This window comes from Chanodichthys erythropterus, chromosome 12 (assembly GCF_024489055.1).
Source record: "Chanodichthys erythropterus isolate Z2021 chromosome 12, ASM2448905v1, whole genome shotgun sequence".
Lineage (NCBI taxonomy): Eukaryota > Metazoa > Chordata > Actinopteri > Cypriniformes > Xenocyprididae > Chanodichthys > Chanodichthys erythropterus.
In genome coordinates, this window is record NC_090232.1 from 50,290,620 (window position 1) to 50,310,179 (window position 19,560).

Here is a 19,560-nt window from a genome sequence, read left to right on the forward strand (position 1 = left end):
CTCAGTACGGAAGATCACGAGAGTAGCGTTTGTCACACAGAGTTTGGTCTTTTATTTTAGAGAAACTCTTGTCAAAGTTGATCATGTGGGACGTTCTGCTGCTCTTTTCCAGCATCTGTACAGGTGAGTTTGAGACTCTGAGCTCTTTTACACACAGTTTGACATGATCTCTTGATTATCACATGATCATCAGACTCATATGAATGATATTTGTAAGTTATTATTCTGGCCTGCTGATGTCTCTTGCTCACACATAACAGCTCTATATAATGATATTTGTGTTTCAGCTGTTGTAGGAGCTCCAGATACAGTTAAAGGACACAGAGGAGAGAGAGTTGAGATCAGATGCTCATATAATCCTGGATATGAATCACATTCAAAGTATTTTTGTAAAGGTGACTGTTTATTGTCAAATAACATCATGGTTAAATCAGGATCTCCAGCTAAAGACGAGAGATTCTCTCTGACTGACGACAAGAAGAAGAGAGTTTTCACCGTCACCATCACTGATCTGAGAACAGAGGATGAAGGACAATACTGGTGTGCTGTGAAGAGGACTTTCATTGCTGATATCCTTTTAGCTGACGTCTATTCAGAGATTTTGTTGCAGGTTAATCAGGGTAAGTGGTTCATTTTGTGAAAATCAGAACGGAAACAAGCTGACAGTGATTGATCATGTCATTAATCTTGTAAGTTGACTCACGTTGTTGTGTTGAGTTGATTTTCTGCTTAGATTTCAGTGTGTTGAGTGTAAAATACAGCAATGATCCACTACAAGCAGTGTGTTACAGTGATTTTACTGCAGTTAAAGGGTTTTTCTTTGGGACAACATGAAACAGTGATTAAAAGAGAGATTAAATTAAATATTGTATCCTTTAAGTTGATCTTTCCTGTGACCCTTCAGGTAAAACTGAAGTTTCAACCATCAGCTCTTTTTCATAAACACAGTCGTCTTTCAGCACAGCAGATCTGAATCTACAATCAGGTCAGTTCATCTGTCTGCCGCTCAATATGACTCTGATTTATTGAATATTGTGCATCTAAATGTACTTTAATGTATTTATATATGTTAGATGATTCCTTTGAGATGAAATGTGTGTTAAAGGTGTTGAACACTGAAGGTTTAGTCCACAGAAATTTGATCTGGTGGGATTTTCCCTCTTATTAAACATTTGCTTTGGATAAGGAAGTGTCTTTAAAATGAACATTAAAATGTTTTCAGTAGATAGTGATCTATGTTGTGAATAAAAAATATACATACAACATCTGTTAATATTCACATGATGTGGATGTTTTGTGTGTGTGAATGAGGAGCTTAATTTATGTGTTCATGATTTTATCATATGAGCGGCTCGTTCACACGTCACTGTGTTTCTCTCTGTCAGTGACTCATCGGACAGAAATAACAAGAACAACAGGAAATACTACCGTTGAACTCCATCAGCCAACCACTCGTAAGAACAAACTGCACTACCCATAATGCAACTCTTTGATCGCACAGAACAAGCTCATTTTGGAGAAAGGAAATTGGTTTGAACATGTGTGGAGACCCATATTCGTGTGGTTAATTTGGTTTACCATCAACCGTAACAGAAGGTTTTCCTTCCGAGCTGAGGTTTACCATTGCAGTTTCACTTCAGTTACACAATATGATGACAATATATTTCAATATTTTTATAGTACTATAATAAAAATGATTTACAATTGTATAAATGATTAGATTGTTAATGTTCATTTAACAGTATAAGCAGAATCAGTAGTGTGTTGTTTTTGTAATATCATGTATAATATCATATCATGTAATATCATGTCCTGTTCAGACCTGGCTTCTGTTGCTGGCGGTCTGGGTTCGGTTCTGCTGGTTCTGACTCTGTGTTCTGGAACGTTCCTCATCCTGAAAAAGAGGAAAAGGAAATGTGGGACAGGTAATGCTTTGTTTGTGATTAGTATTAGTATTATTAAAGTCCTGTTTTAGTGTATGAATTGACTTAGTCTTTCTTTGTTTCCATTCAGCTTTAGTTCAGCAAAATGTGCAGCACAATACAGAGGTGGGTGTTCAAATCTCTAACTGTAGAAGATCAGAAATATTATTGTTTATCGATAAACAGAGAGTATTATCTATATAAACTAGTAAATTATTGATTGTTTTTCAGACTGACCGCATGTATGAAGAGATTCCAAACAGCGATGTCGTCGCGGTAACATCTTCATCCAATCAGATGCCTGCATCACACCTCGGCAACCACCCAGAAGTCTCTACTGTTTATGCCACAGTAACCAATCAGCAGCCTGATTCAAACCCCGGTCATACCCACTCGACCAATCAGGTGACAGATACAGACTGTGATTATTATGCCACTATAAAGTCACCTGACCCAACACAGGACAGAAGGACAGAACTGATCTACGTGACAGCAGCACATCCACAAAACATCTCAACACATCCACAAAACATCTCAACCAACGAGGGAACGATATATTCAGTAATAAAACATGAATAAAAAAGTAAAATCTAAAAAAAAAAAAAAAAAAAAAATTCTAATTATTCAATATTTAAAATTTTTCTGTACAAAACAATTTATAAATCATTTAATGTATAAATAAAGCATGTTTAGCTCCAGTCCTGTATCCTCTGTCTGAAGTGATTCATGTCTCAGATTCAGGGTTGCCAGATCTGAGTAACAAAACTAACCGAATGATCCTGATCCAAACATCAGAACTCAAAACATGACTCTCCTGTACCTACAACACATATTTCACAGTCACTGTTATGCATTACAAACACACAGCTCTGTTCTGCCTGAGTGTTTGTAAACAGTAAAAGTCCATCTATTCTGTGTCTTTTGTTCCATAAAACATTAGCCAATAGATCATAACTGAAATCATCATTGTTACTAAACAGATAAGATATGATGCTATGATTAGCCTTTAATATTTCAGTAATACTGGCACAGGAGTATAGCCAAACAGCGCAGATCATTCACAAACTCAAACACAAAGTAATGTGCATTCCCACTCCATTACCCAGACGCTCAAATAAGCTCCTTTGATTGGCCAAAATCCCCTGGTGTCTGAACAGTGGCCGTCCCCGCATCTCTTTTTCACTCCACATTTCACACAGATATGTGATACAAAAGTGAAAGAGCAGGGAATTGTTAGTGAAAAAACAGTGTTTGAGACTCGTAGTGTTTTATGGATTTGTGATTTAGCTAGAAAAATATCCAAGAAAAGCAATGTATTTGTGTGAAAATATTCTACAAGTGTGCAACTCTCATTGCAGGAATTCACATATTAATTTGCAGATGTGCAGAATTCATCCATGAATTCACGCATTCAGGTTTTGATATGGGTGTGTGAAGGAAAAACATTGGTGTTAAATTAACACCGCTCAGTGTTTAAATAGGTTTATGTTTATATGTTATAAAGCAACACTGAAGCAGCGTTAGAGTTAATTAGATACATAAGTGATTAATTGAGGGATGAATGAGCATTATTGAAGACACCTGATGATAACAAGCATGTAGTACCAATAATCATTCGTTGTCCTTTTGGGCAAAGAATTGATTCGGATTTTCATTCAGGTTTCAGTTGTTCACTGAAAGTTCTTGCACAATCAACAACAAACATTAAATAAACTCCAGTCAAAAACTTCATTAGAGTTATTTCTTTCTTTCTTTCTTTCTTAAAGGAAATGTGCCAATACTGAAGGGAGCATAATTTCTTAAAGATGCTTATGTTAATCCACTAGTAAAACAGAGCAAACCATTACAGAATAAACAGGGGGGTGAACAACGAATGGACATAAATAACATCATAACACAGCTGTAGTAGATTTAAGTTCGTAGTGGGGAAGGAAGTGGTCAGGGACGACGAACAACTGCTGACTGAGTCTTTATTGAATGTCAACAGAAGGACTGTGCAACGCACAACAACGAAAATAAACAATCCACAAAGGGCTTCACTCCAGGTTCGGCTTACGCTATCCACAAGGGCTTCTCTCCGAGTTTGGTTTATACCATCCACAAGGGCTTCACTCCACGAACCTCGACTCGACTCAGTCAACAGTTCCCCTCTCTCTCACACGCTCCTGCTTCTCACGGCGTTTTAACCTGTCTCCGTGCCAATCACTGGAATGAGAAACAGGTGTTCGTGATTTGTATCCAACCCACTCACTTACCAAGCGTCTCCCGCTATTCTCTCCGGTTGCAGACCTCGCTGAACCACGCCCCCCTCGCCACATACCCCCACCGCCCGACTCAGGCCGGGGAGCCGTCCGGCCTGCGCAACCCCCCCCCATTTCTGGAGAGGAAATCGGCCACAGCCATTCGAACACCCGGCCTGTGGACCACCTTGAACTTAAAAGGCTGTAAAGCCAGATACCAACGAGTGATCCGCGCGTTGGTATCCTTCATGCGGTGGAGCCACTGCAGGGGAGCGTGGTCCGAACAGAGAGTGAATTCCCGTCCCAGGAGATAATAGCGGAGGGTGAGGACAGCCCACCTGATTGCCAAACACTCTTTTTCTACGGTACTGTACTTAGCTTCTCTCTTCGAGAGCTTACGGCTAATGTAGAGTACCGGCCGCTCCTCACCCTCTATCTCCTGGGACAGGACAGCACCCAGCCCCCTGTCCGACGCGTCAGTCTGCAACAGAAAAGGGAGAGAAAAGTCAGGAGAGTGAAGCAATGGCCCGCCACATAGAGCAGCTTTTACCTGGGTGAAAGCCTGCTGGCACGGCTCCGTCCACTGGACCGTATCTGGAGCATCCTTTTTAGTTAGATCAGTCAACGAGCTGGTGAGGGCCGAATAATTAGGTACAAACCTTCTATAATATCCCGCCAGCCCGAGGAACTGTCTAACCTCCTTTTTGGTCTTGGGGCGCGGACAGGTCGCAATCGCTGCCGTCTTGTAAATTTGGGGACGCACCTGCCCATGCCCCAAGTGGAAGCCCAGATACCTTACTTCCACGTGCCCAATTGCACACTTCTTCGGGTTGGCCGTGAGCCCAGCCGCTGTCAGTGATCTCAGGACGGCTCTCACATGCTGCATATGCCGCTGCCAATCATTACTATAGATGATAATATCATCTAGATAGGCAGCCGCAAATGCAACATGGGGCCGGAGAATTTTATCCATGAGTCGCTGAAAGGTGGCCGGTGCCCCGAACAGCCCGAACGGAAGCGTAACAAATTGGTGTAATCCGAACGGCGTTGTGAAAGCTGTCTTTTCTTTGGATAAAGGCGACAAGGGGATCTGCCAGTACCCTTTCGTTAAGTCCAGTGTCGAATAAAATCGAGCCGCACCTAGCCAGTCAAGCAATTCGTCCACCCGCGGCATTGGATACGCGTCGAATTTCGACACTGCATTCACCCTGCGATAGTCCACGCAGAAACGAACCGAGCCGTCGGTCTTAGGAACCAAAACTATAGGGCTCGCCCAGTTACTGCTGGACTCTTCTATTACTCCCATTTTCAGCATTGCCTCTAATTCGTCCTGAACTACCTTTTTTTTGTGTTCAGGTAATCTATACGGCCGGCTGCGAACAACCACGCCCGGCTCCGTCTCGACATGGTGCTGAATGAGGTTGGTACGTCCCGGCAGGGGAGAGAACACGTCTGCAAATTCCTTTTGCAATTTGGATAAATCAGTGAGCTGGGAGGGCGAGAGGTGATCTCCCCCGGGACCAGAGCGAGAGATTGAGATTTTACATTCGCCTCTGGTCCGAGATCATCCTCCCCACTAATCACCGTCGCCAGCATCACTGATTCTGCCTCATTCCATTTTTTTAGGAGGTTGAGGTGATAGATTTGACGTGCCCCCCTCCTGTCGGACCGTACCACCTCGTAATCGAGCTCGCCGACTTGCCGTGTGACCTCAAAGGGTCCTTGCCACTTTGCAAGTAATTTCGAACTGGAAGTAGGGAGCAATACAAGCACTTTTTCCCCCGGTGCGAATTTACGTAGGTTAGACCGTCTGTTATACAGTTGGCTCTGTCTGTGCTGGGCCTGTAACAAATTCTCCATTGATAGCCGCCCCAAAGTGTGGAGTTTTGATCGCAAGTCCAGCACATACTGAATTTCATTTTTGGCCTGAGATGGTCCGTCCTCCCAAGTTTCTCTGAGGACATCCAGCACCCCACGGGGCTGGCGCCCAAAGAGAAGCTCGAAGGGGGAAAACCCCGTGGAGGCTTGCGGGACCTCTCGTACTGCGAATAACAGAGGTTCCAACCACTTATCCCAATTTTTGGCGTCCTCTTGAACGAACTTACGAATCATGGATTTAAGCGTGCGATTAAAACGTTCGACCAGCCCGTCCGTTTGTGGGTGAAAGACGCTGGTACGAACCGATTTAATGCCCAATAATTCGTACAGTTCGCGTAACGTGCGTGACATAAACGCTGTGCCTTGATCAGTGAGGATTTCTTTTGGAATCCCCACCCGGGAGATTAAGCGAAACAGTGCATCCGCAACACTTCTAGCAGAAATGTTGCGGAGAGCCACTGCTTCAGGATATCGTGTTGCATAATCAACAATGACTAAAGCAAAGCGATGTCCCCTTGCTGATCGTTCTAATGGCCCGATGAGGTCCATACCAATTCTCTCGAAGGAGACCTGCATTAATGGAAGTGGGCGCAATGGCGCTTTTGGGGTGGCCGGTGGGTTCACCAACTGGCATTCACGACAAGACGCGCACCACCTGCGTACATTCTCGTGAATGCCCGGCCAGAAAAACCGGGTCATGAGACGATTTAGTGTCGCTGCCTGTCCCAAATGCCCCGCCATTGGATTAGAATGAGCCGCGTGGAAAAGCATTTCCCTGTGGCTCTTTGGCACTAATAACTGGGTTGTATCTTCTTTTGTCTGAGTGTCTTGGGTCACTCGATACAACCTAGCTTTTATAATCGCGAAATACGGGTAAGCAAGCGGACGTCCAGGCTGGAGAGGCTGACCATCAATCATCGAGACCCTATCAAATGCATTTTTTAATGTCTCATCCTGAGACTGCTCCAGGGGAAAATCATCGCGTTCCGGAAGAATTAGTCTTCCGGCTTCACTCCGATCCCCTGCAGCAGAACTCTCCGGTCTCTGATCAGTCTCTCCCACCTGTACTCGCGCTTGCTCACCCCGCGTTCTTTTCCCCCAAGAGGCATCCGAGCAAATCCCAATAATTGTTTAAACACGGGCCAATCCGTTCTCAAAATTATCGGATGCCGGAGGTGCGGGTTAACTGCCACCTCAACACTATGCTTTTGTCCCCTAAATTTAATTATGACGGACATTACGGGATATTTTACCACATCCCCGTGCATGCACCGAACCCCAACCATGCGGCCTGTATCCAATGCCCCAGACGAAATCAGGCTTTGATGGAGAGAGGTTTGGTTACAGCCCGAGTCCACCAAAGCCTGATAGGTACCCCCCTTGATACTCACAGGTATTTGGTACCCGCCAGCCTGACCAGGGGCGGCCTGAGGTTCGTCGAGGACCCGGATCACCGTCCCGACCTCCATAACCGGACATTTATCCACAAAATGATCCGGATCCCCGCACCGCCAACAGGCCGGCCCAGACCTGCCCGCCGCCCCAGTGGCAGAGAGTGGGCTGAATACATGGCGCGGAGAGAGGGGAGAAGCAGGAGCGGGGTCCGTCCCGGCAGCAGGGAGTCCCGCCCCCCTGGGTCCGTAGGAAGGTGCCTGTCCCGTTCCGCCCCGCCCTCTTCTTTGGGAGCCGAGTGATGAATTGCTCCAGCACCACGCGATCGATGACCAGGTCCACGTCGCTTCCCTCAGCCAGCAACCATTTGCGGCACGAGTCCCGGAGCTGCTGGGCCAACGTGAAGGGCCGGCCGGACTCACCCAGGTCGAGGGAGCGGAAGCGCTGTCGGTGCTGCTCCGGGGTCCGACCGACCCGCTGGACGATGGCCCGCCGTAGGTCTTCATAGACCAGGAGGTTCGGGACGGGGAGCTGCTGTGCCGCCACCTGTGCTTCTCCTGAGAGGAGCGGGACCAGCCTCATCGACCACTGGTCCCGCGGCCATTTACACGCCTCCGCGGATCTCTCGAAGAGGTCTAAGAACACCTCTGGATCATCCAGTGGACCCATCTTATTTAATGGCAGGTGGACAGGCACAGCGGGTGGTTCGGTGGGCTCCCGGGGAACCTCCCGGTCAATCCAGCTCCGGAACGCCTCGCGGTCCTCCTGCTGGGTTTGTAGAATGGCTTGGAAACACCGCTCCTGGTCGCCTCTTAACTCCAGCAGGGCCTGTTGTTGTTCGCGGTGCAGGACCGCGAGGGACGCGATGATGTCCGCCAAATGTGGCGGAGGACGAAGATTGCATGGCGACGTGCTTACCGACTTCCTTCCCGGGTTTCGGCACCAGTGTAGTAGATTTAAGTTCGTAGTGGGGAAGGAAGTGGTCAGGGACGACGAACAACTTTATTGAATGTCAACAGAAGGACTGTGCAACGCACAACGAAAATAAACAATCCACAAAGGGCTTCACTCCAGGTTCGGCATACACTATCCACAAGGGCTTCTCTCCGAGTTTGGTTTACACCATCCACAAGGGCTTCACTCCACGAACCTCGACTCGACTCAGTCAACAGTTCCCCTCTCTCTCACACGCTCCTGCTTCTCATGGCGTTTTAACCTGTCTCCGCGCCAATCACTGGAATGAGAAACAGGTGTTTGTGATTTGTATCCAACCCACTCACTTACCAAGCGTCTCCCGCTATTCTCTCCGGTTGCAGACCTCGCTGAACCACGCCCCCCTCGCCACAACAGCCTTAGATGAAATCAACTGATGAAAAAAGACATAAAATCTCTGAAGATCTCAGTAGAGGAGGATTAAACAACTCCACAAACAGCATTACCAGCTTCACTTATTTCTAACCAGTTAAGAATTATTGAGAATTAACAGAGGTTTAGATGTTGATGTTTTATTGAAAATAATAGTTTCGTTGGATCACCATTGTTGTGATCAGTGTTTGCTTTACATACCTTAAAACTGAAAAGTTCTAGCATGTATTGATATCTGTTTGTTTCTAAAGTGACTAGAAAGCAGGGACGTGCACAGGGGGGTTGCTCAGGTTTCCCGGGCAACTGCCCATATGCCCTTCTCGACTCATGTTGCCCTTACGAGGTGAAAAAAAACAAAACAAAAACAAACGAAAAAACAAAAACTAGGTGGGAAAAACATTGTCGTTAACTGAAATAAAAATAAAAACGAGGCATTACAAAAAAAACATAACTAACCAAAACTGTACTAATGTGTGTTTGGCAAAACTACCTAAAATAAAATAAAATGATAGATTAAATGTCCTTAGTTTTCGTCTTTGTCAATGTCTTTCATAGAGCAAATGTTCAGCTGCTTTTCATTTCCCTGCGTCTCTCTCACATACTCGCGCGCGCACAGCTCCTCACCTCCGTGCACACCGTGCCCCCATGAGAATGAGTGTTGGAAGCAAGTTCGCGAAAGGTAGGTATCTCGTGAAAACCTTTACACAATCACAAATTAAAAAGTGGTATAAAATTCTGAATATAATTTTTTGAAGCGATTGCTACTTTAGAAAGTTAACTAGATGCAAGTTTGAGGTAAAATGCACATGGGTTGTTGATGTCAAAGCACTTTTTAAGCTGTGATTCAAGTAAGGAATAATTGACGAGGGGCCGTTGAATTATTAGAAAAATAATGCACATATGAGGTGGTGATTCAGTCACGACTCGAAGCGGAGTCAATTATTCTGCTTATACCACGGTTATAGCCCATGAGTTTTTTATTGATTTATTTATTTATTTATTTATTTTTAACTGTATTTTCACTGTCGATGTATGGCCTTGTTCACTTGAATTGCACTCTCAAACTCTTTGTTTACTTGACAAGTGACTTTATTCTCAGGTGAAGGTTCAGTTTTGAGCAGATTTCAAACTCACCATCCTTAGATTCATGACAATACTTGACCGGTCCAGTGCTGTGTGGTTTAATTCTCCATATAAAGCTATTATGAACAGCAGTTTGCTCATTAAAATAAGATTTAACGATTACATGGAATAGCTTATTTGAACTTTTAAAAATAATTTGTCCACCACAGGAAAGTTTAAAATGAACTAGTGAAAGTAAGAAAGGGATTAAAACACAAAAGAAAAGCAGTTCGTCAGAGTAAATATGCTCCTTTAAGATGTCCTGTAGAGCTGATGTGGTCAGAGATACAGGAAGGGAAGGAAATGTTAATATTAGTTGCTGACGCCACATTGTTCACTCAGCACAGAAGACAAGGACAGTAGCGTTTGACACACAGAGTTTGGTGTTTTATTTTAGAGAAACTCTTGTCAAAGTTGATCATGTGGGACGTTCTGCTGCTCTTTTCCAGCATCTGTACAGGTGAGTTTGAGACTCTGAGCTCTTTTACACACAGTTTGACATGATCTCTTGATTATCACATGATCATCAGACTCATATGAATGATATTTGTAAGTTATTATTCTGGCCTGCTGATGTCTCTTGTTCACACATAACAGCTCTATATAATGATATTTTTGTTTCAGCTGTTGTAGGAGCTCCAGATAGAGTTACAGGACACAGAGGAGAGAGAGTTGAGATCAGATGCAGATATGAACCTGGATATGAATCAAATTCAAAGTATTTTTGTAAAGGCAAGTGTACGATTGGAAATAAAGACATCATGGTTAAATCAGGATCTCCAGCTAAAGAAAAGAGATTCTCTCTGACTGACGACAAGAAGAACAGAGTTTTCACCGTCACCATCACTGATCTGAGAACAGAGGATGAAGGACAATACTGGTGTGCTGTGGACAGGAAGACTTTACCTGATGTCTTATCAGAGATTATGTTGCTGGTTAAATATGGAGTTTCTTTTGTGTCTTTTTTATTCAAACAAACATATTGTGTTTGAGAGTAAAACTAATCATGTTGTAATTAAAAAATATATATATTGCAAAAAAAGTCTTCTTAAGGTTCAAAAATAAAGAAATTGATAACAGAATTATTTGCAGTGCGTGTAAATCTTTAAAAACCTTTATTTTTCCTTGTGCACTTCGAGAACTTTTCATCCTAAACCCACACATTTTGCTCTCTTTTCTGCTGTCTTTTTTGCGGGTCAGAATATTTTGCTTGCGAGGTGAATAGGTTTGCAAGCTGAAAAGTTTTGCAAGTTGAAAAGTTTTGCGAATTGAAAAGTTTTGTTTGCACGTTAAGCTGTAGCTCAGTGGGCGGTCTCTACCAACCAGGATGAAAGGCATTTTTCTATTGGTCACCCTCGATTGACTGATTTTTTGTAGTATTACACCACATTATGTCTGTATATTAGCACCGTTTGTTGTTTTCTTACGTCACGAGTTAACAAGCGGATATTTTTACCCCAGACCAAACTATAGGAACATCGAAAATGCTGCCTCTCAACCTTTACGCTGAGAAAATCCAAATGGATGCGTCCGAAACCGCCTACTCAATGAGTAGGTACTTGATTTCAATAAGTACTTGCATAACGAGCGCTAAGAGTAGGTACTTAACAGCCAAATCTCGTTGAGTATGAATGAGATCCGAGAATAATCCGCCATGTTGACGTTATCATGTGACCTACGACGTTATCGCAAGCGCAACAACTGAAAAGACATGACAGGTTTAATTCTTCTATCTTGATATTAATCAAACTTGCTTATTTTGTGGTCTTGTTGAAGAAACTGCTGCCAGTAAATTTGTAATTGTAGTACAATAAATATATATTCGGGTTAATTTAAAGTTCTTATATTTTAACTACTGATGTGATTTATTTTTTGTTACAAAAACCCAAATTCGTGTGAATATATTGTTAATTTCTTCATTTTATATGCAAAAATGTCCATCCACAAGCAAAGGTGGCATAAATCTCATTTGTTTTCCTCTTTTTCTTGTTGAATTAGCTTTAGTTTCATCCCTCAGGCTTATAAATTAAAAATACATTTTATGCATTAAGTATTCAGAATATTTAATCTTGTCATCATGATTTATGTCTGTGTATATAATCGCAAACTATGATGTATACAAACCCATATTTGTTTTTTGTCATTATTATTGTTCATTGTTAAAGATACACTATGGTATTTTCCCTGATCTTGTACGTAATTGTAGATCCTGCAATAAAAATAAAGATATGTGTGACAGGTGCACCAACACCTCACAGCACCAGTAACTGAACCCTACCTAGAGCGGTTTTCCTCAGTGTTAGTGATGTCTGCACAGAGGAAACATCAGACAGCTGCTCGAAGATCTCGTCTTTGTACTCAAAGTAGTAAAAATACTTAAAATTAAGATTACACCAGAATGAGCTGCTTTTCTAACACACCCTAACACTTACAATAATGATAAATGCTGACAAAAACGTACTACTTTTCATTTTACTACTTTAATAAAACAAGGAAAATGTACTGTTTAGTTATATGACAGCTGTGCATGAACACAGCTGATGTGAATTCATGCATTAATTCATTGCTTATCTAACAATCAGGTATTTACAGTCCTGTTGTCATCTCAACACAGCTGTGCCAATTCTGCAGCTTTATTCTGATGAAGCAGCTGATGAACACCTTCATCATCATGTCCCTCACTGCTGAAGATGATGATGATGGACCCCTGAACCCCTCAACCCTGGAGCAGGAGTGGGAGAAGTTGTGCGGGACAATCTGCTGCTGCAAACATTCATGTGCTCTCCATCAGCAGATTAAAACATTTTACAATTCATTCATGTCAGCATTCTGTTTCTTGCATATGGCATTTCATATTTTTACCATAACTTGCTAATTTTTGTCGTGGCTTCATTCGTTTTGTGGTGTTATGGTCTAAACCACTGAGCTGGTCAGCAGAAGGTTGCTGGTTCGATCTCTGCAGCGTCTCCTCCAGTGTGTCCTTGATAGAGACACTTGAAAGGAGGAGTGATGGAGGGTCTCGTCCATGACATTGAACCATTCCCAGGATCTGCTGTGTCTCTCCATCCAGTCTGAGGACATTCACATTGTACAATAATGCACAAATATAATACAAAAGCAGTCATTTTAACAGCACAATGTCACTTGATTTCTGCATTAGAAATAACAAAGTGATCTTACTTTATATTTTGTTACTTTATATATATTTTTATTTAGTTTCAGGTTTTCCTCTTTTTTTTTTCTAACAAATACTGTCGTCAGCTTTTCTTGCAGGTCCTGCTCCACCAAAGCTTTGCAGCAAATGCACAGACATCAAGAATCAGAAAAGTGCTGTAATAACTGTTTAAATTCCAATAATTAAAATAAACTAGACTTTAGATTTAAATAGACTTTGTATTCATTTCTGTAGTATCCACACTCAAAGCCTTTGATGGCATCATTCCCCAGACATCAGACAAGATTCAAGTTTCCTGAGATTTATGTGCTCAAATCTACATTCACATGTTGATGATGTGTTAACTCACTTCTTATCCAATACAAATGTTCCTTAATTTATTAACAGTACTAATGGACAAATAAAATAAATTAAACTTATGTGTAGTTACTGTAGATTTATTTATTTACATTATTTTCATTCATGTAATGTAAGCAGTGTTGACAACAGTGAATAATAGCACAAACACATCACTCATAATACATAATCCAGCACTCATAAATCATAATACTTGCAGAAGATATTCGTGTCAGATGTTAAATAAACATTTAGTAAGCATCTTTAAGATGTATATGGTTTAGAATATGTAAATCCACTTTGGAAAATTAAGATGTTTACTAGAGATCCCGTTATCTATACATAATAAATCGTGATTTTACAGCAAAATCACAACAATAGTGTCTAGCATCTTTACACATTCAGCAGTTTACTCTACAGTAGGTGTTTTTGGTTTTCAATACTCACTTTTGACACATTTTTCTCCTCCGTGTTTGATTATGACATATCCTCAGCCGTGGCCTCCTGGGATAGAAAAGTATCTATCGAGGAATACTTCAGAATCTGGGCGGAAGTAGTAGGCCATCCGGGAACTCCTCGACTACTATTTTATGACTACTGAGGTTTCTGACATACTTATTTGCTCGCCCACTGCTTTTCCCTATTATATATTAGGTAAGTAGGCGGTTTCGGACGCACTTTAATTAGGCGCTCGTCCGAATCTCGCGAGAATTAGTACCTCACGCAGGTAATTTTCGCCTACTCTTTTTGCTTCAGACATACTTATTCGCTCGCCTACTGCTTTTCCCCTACTAAATAGTAGAGAAGTAGGCGGTTTCGGACACAGCCAATGTGATTATGAATGTCAGCTCAGCTAGCAACACTGGACATCGACCACATGGCAAACGTTACTAATGGTGGCTCTGGCTGCTAGTGTTGGCTAACGTTAATAAAATCTAGTCAACGGTAACACTAACTACAGACTGGTCTAGCCAACGTTAAGTATTTAAATGGGACAGCATAAGAAGAGAGAATCATTCAGTTCACTTATCACTGCGTTTATGATATTAAATTAGTTATCTTACCCAGTAAACGACCTGTTGCTCGCTATTCTCGCTTCTCTTATCTTCTCGGTGGCAGCAGCAGCGGCGGGAAACCGTAGTGGGCGTGGCCAACTTGTCACTTCAATCGAGGGTGACCAATAGAAAAATGCCTTTCATCCTGGTTGGTAGAGACCGCCCACTGAGCTACAGCTTCACGTGCAAACAAATCTTTTCAATTCGCAAAACTTTTCAACTTGCAAAACTTTTCAACTTGCAAAACTTTTCAGCTTGCAAACCTATTCACCTCGCAAGCAAAATATTTTGACCCGCAAAAAAGACAGCAGAAAAGAGAGCAAAATGTGTGGGTTTAGGATGAAAAGTTCTCGAAGTGCACAAGGAAAAATAAAGGTTTTTAAAGATTTACACGCACTGCAAATAATTCTGTTATCAATTTCTTTATTTTTGAACCTTAAGAAGACTTTTTTTGCAATATATATATTTTTTAATTACAACATGATTAGTTTTACTCTCAAACACAATATGTTTGTTTGAATAAAAAAGACACAAAAGAAACTCCATAGTTAAACTGAGTAAGTGATTATATTTATTAGAAGTGGAGCTTCAGTAGAAATGAACTACAAGGGAACAGGCCAATGGTCATTAAATAAAATAAGATCACAATATTATTTCAAAACAGCTTCAAAGTAATAAACAGGAAAATAACAGTTTCATTGTTGCAAGTTAATCAATTATAAAATTACTTCATTTTCGGTGATTAAATGTGTGTTACAGGTCACGTCTCACATTCAGGGTCTGTCATATACGTCAGTGCTGGGTTAGTCATCATGGTGATCATCTTCTTCATGACGCTGATGGTGTGGTGTAGGAAGAGAAGCAAGAAACCACCAAGAGTTTCACAAACAGGCCCTTCACAGCAAGGTCAGATTTAGATACATGAAACACACACACACACACACACACACACACACACACACACACACACAGATACAGAAGTTATTTTTGAGAATTAACAGATGTATAGATATTAATGTTTTAATATAATGATGGGAACTTTTTAAAGACAAAAAAAAAAAAAAAAACATGCTTGAGGAATTTAAGGAAATCAGTTCCCTTTCAGTCGGTCACGTTCGACGTACGTCAGTAGTGACCGACGAATTGGGATATCGCTAGAGAGCCCTATCAGCTTCGAGAGAACTAAAACAAGCCAATGGAATTGGCGTGCGATATTTGCATAATGCGCACCTCCCCTAACAGGTGGATATAAAAAGGGGGGCAAATGCAATCGCACTCTGTCTTTCGTTTCGGAGCCTACCTGGTGTCCTGCGGCTGTTTGAACTTCAAGCCTCTGAAGAAGTTTCGGCGCTTGTGTTGGTGTGACGACACCTGCAGCGAGGTCGCGAGTTGGAGTGAACCGGGTGGAAACATCTACTGTTTTCCCAGCGTTCCGCTGTAATTCCACTGGTTGGTCTGCGATTTGGTCTGGTTCCTCCTGTGTTTTTCTAAACACGTTGTGACGCTCCCTGTGTCTCGACACAAAAGAGCTGAAGTTTCCCCTTCTAAAAGAGCTTCACAGACAGACACTGCGTCTTTTTCAAGATGTCATTCTGTCTGTGCGTTTCTGGAGGCGGTCGTTTCCTATCCTCTCTGACGGCCACGATCACTTTCTCTCATGTCTGCTTAGCGTGCTGAGACTGTGTTTGTGGGTGGTCATATTTTCTTATGAAAATATGTTCACGTCGGCGCGTTTTGCTCGCCTTTCTCGTAAGGGCTTGAGCGCTCAGCGCGCCGTGTGCCGTCGAATTGCCGGCTGACAGCGCGCGTTGCCACGGCAACCCTGCGCGCTGTCTGGCACTCTAGATACACGGTCGAGACTCGGCTGCCTTTTAATGAGGTGGAGTCCCCTCACTTATTCCCCGATCTAGTTATTTTTCTGAATCTGAAAAATGCTACTTTGGTTAAGAAGCCTCTCTAGCGATATCCCAATTCGTCGGTCACTACTGACGTACGTCTCCGTTCCCTCCTTCAGGGAACGAGGGTTACATACGTAACCGAGACGTTTTATGTGAACAAGCTTGTTAAGAAAACTGAACTTAGTACTCAACTTGTAAAATTGAGTCACCGATACTCAAGTCTTTTAAGTAAACTTAGTAAATGTTCATATATTTATGTATATATACAAAAGGTTTTCTATTTTACATAATTACTTCAAGTTGAATTTACTTAAAATATTCATGTACCATTTTTGCATCATGGTTTTTAAGTAAATCCAACATTATTATATATATATATATATATATATAATAAATGCGTGATTTTTAGATGTAATGTAAATCTATATATACAAAATGTACAGATGTACAATTATCCACTAATTAAAAAAAAAAAAAAAAAAAATGTTAGGTACTTACAAATTGCCATGAGAGTGTTTAATTTTGGCTATTTTTTTTTTAATCATGGCTGTCTCAAACAGGAGGTTTTGTTATCTTTCTTATGGGACCAAAGTCTCCTAAATATGATTAAGTATGTGCACACAAATTTACTTAATGTTACTTTCTAGCATTTGTTGTTTGAATATTAATTCTTCTCATGTTTTGACAGTCTCCATCACACATTTACCTTTGAATACGACAGCAGGAATCACTTCAGAGGTGAGTGATGGTGATGATGATGATGGTTTATGAGTTGCTGAAAACGCATACCTGTTCATTGGTTTGGAGCTGCAGACTCTGGATGTCGGTTTCCTCTTCACTAGTATCCAAATCTCAACATATATCTGCTAGTGATAACAAATACTGTTGAGATGTTCAAATGAGGAAAGGTTTGGAAGATAACATGAGTTATTTTGCAGGACGTTGACTGGAACGACCATAATTATCAGGAAATCAGTGAGTTTCAGTGCAAGAACAAACACACCACCACCATCTACACTACAGAAGAAAGACCAGATGATACAGTGATCTACTCCACTGCAGATAAACCAGATGCTCTGATTATCTACTACATTGCAGATACTCCAGATGATAAATGATCTACTCCACTGTAGATAAACCTGATGATCCAATGATCTGTGTCTCTCATCATCTTCATGGAGTGGAATCTAAACCCACAATGTCATGTGACGGGACAAAAAAAAAAAAAGAAAGAAATCATTGGATACATCAGGCTTTAAATGAGGAATCATAATGTCCTCATCTGCTTGATTTGTGAAATATAGACAGTCAGTCCATATCTACGTTCTAGCTTTTGACTATAGTAAATTTAATAAATTCAAAAGTTATATATATTATGCACATTACATGTGTTATTTGTTTATTTATGTGAAATACACTGCTGCACCGTATCAGGGATATAACTCAATGAACTTAATTAAACAAGTTCATTAAACAGTGATGTTTATGGCAGTTGTCTTACACTGGAGTGACACACAATGAAGTGTTTTGACTTATTAAATGACAACGAAATAGACACAGAGAGACAAAACAAACAAACAAACAAACAAACAAACACAAAAGAGCTTCACAGCTTGACAAAGGGCTCATCTGTGTACAAGATCTGGATTCAAGTCATAATAAAGATGAACTTTCAGTTTATGGATAATTATGTTTTCATGTATTATTAATGAATATCAATATTGTTATTTTTAAGGGAAAAGTCTGTTCAACAGTTTCACTTCTGATTTAGAGGTTTTTGGCTTTTTATGTGTTTCTTTATATTTATGACATTCTCTTCTGGTAAATGTGTCTTCTTATTGAATAAATGAAATATATTTAAATTAAATGATCGAGCATGCTGTAAAGTGTGAGTGTGTTTCTGTAGTTTCTGCAGAACTGAATTAATCCATGAATAGAGGATGTGGAAATGGAGGCTTTACTTTGAATACGGGAGACGGGAAGTAAAGTGAAATTGTGGGAAGAGTGTTCAGTTACTACTGTAACTAATAATAGTTTATTCATTCAGAATGACAAAGAGGAACTCATGACACATGAAGCTCACAGAAGGAGAAATAAGCTTGTCTTCATCAACAAAACTCTTTATATGTCAACAGCTCTGATTTCTTCTGTAAATTTTGCTCTTTTTTTGTTGATGTTTCAAGTCTGAACTTGTGACACAGAACAGCAGAAGACAAAAGAGGAGGAAGTTTGCATCTCATCATAATTATGACAAAAACGCAACCAGAACCCACCTGAAACACACGAGAGCTTCAGAAGAACTGAATCTACTGACAAAAGAAGGTCATTTAATAAGAGAGAAGAATGAAGATCATCTTGACTTTCACTGTGCTGATGATTCCTGGTAGGAATCTGAGGAAAACAGTTTAAATGTTGCTCTCTTTTAAGCCTCATAAGGGAAATGATTAATACATTTTATTTTGATCTGTTGTAGGAGTCGTGAGCTCCATCAGTGTGACAGGATATCCTGGAGCTGAAGTCAACATCACATGCGAATATGATGAAGAGTATACACTGAATATAAAGTATTTTTGTAAAGGTCGGTGGGCAACACGCTCTGACCGCATCAGAAGTGATAAGAAAGATACATGGGTTCATTCTGGAAGATTCTCTCTATATGACAGCACAAGATCAGCAGCTTTCTATGTGACCATCAGAAATCTGAGTCAGTGGGATTCTGGAACATACTATTGTGCGGTCGATAAATATGGGATAGATTTCCACACTGAAGTGAATCTGAAAGTTGGAACAGGTCAGTAACTGAAATGCATTTAAGCCTTATTTTGACCATGACCATCATAAATGCTGTTTTTTTGTTAATTTGGTGCACAAATTATTTTTATTTTTTATTTTTATTTTTTTTTTCTGACCTATTTGCTGATATTTGATCTTGCTTGCTTAATTCTAAGATGTGTCATTTGCATAGAAGTAGGCCTAAATGAATCTTGAATTAAGAATGTCAAGTCTCTTTTTTATTTCTAAAGCCCTTTATACAGTAGAGATCATTTCAAAACAGCTTCACAGTAATAAACAGAATCAATGATGCAATATTTATCAAATATGAGACAAATTTAAATTCTGTAAAACAGCTCTAAAAAGACAATAGTGTCATTATTCAGCTTGAGTCAGTGTTGTTTC

The 19,560-nt window shown here is 41.0% G+C and overlaps 3 protein-coding genes across 3 annotated transcripts in view; all 3 read left to right on the forward strand.

The window, feature by feature from the left end:
- LOC137032441 (B-cell receptor CD22-like) overlaps positions 1-19,560 on the forward strand; it is a 900,294-nt gene that overhangs the window by 566,243 nt on the left and 314,491 nt on the right. The window lies entirely within an intron of this gene.
- Positions 4-1,887, forward strand: LOC137032695 (CMRF35-like molecule 1). Its single transcript, XM_067404582.1, has 5 exons — positions 4-123; positions 288-620; positions 905-985; positions 1,386-1,454; positions 1,821-1,887. The coding sequence occupies exons 1-3, from the start codon at positions 84-86 to the stop codon at positions 940-942; spliced, it is 411 nt and encodes a 136-aa protein (XP_067260683.1). The 5' UTR covers positions 4-83; the 3' UTR covers positions 943-985; positions 1,386-1,454; positions 1,821-1,887.
- Positions 10,267-19,560, forward strand: part of LOC137031666 (CMRF35-like molecule 7) — a 215,507-nt gene continuing 206,213 nt past the window's right edge. Inside the window, exon 1 of the mRNA XM_067402779.1 lies at positions 10,267-10,379. Within this exon, the coding sequence (XP_067258880.1) occupies positions 10,340-10,379 (40 nt within the window). The 5' untranslated portion in view covers positions 10,267-10,339. The remainder of the gene's footprint in view (positions 10,380-19,560) is intronic.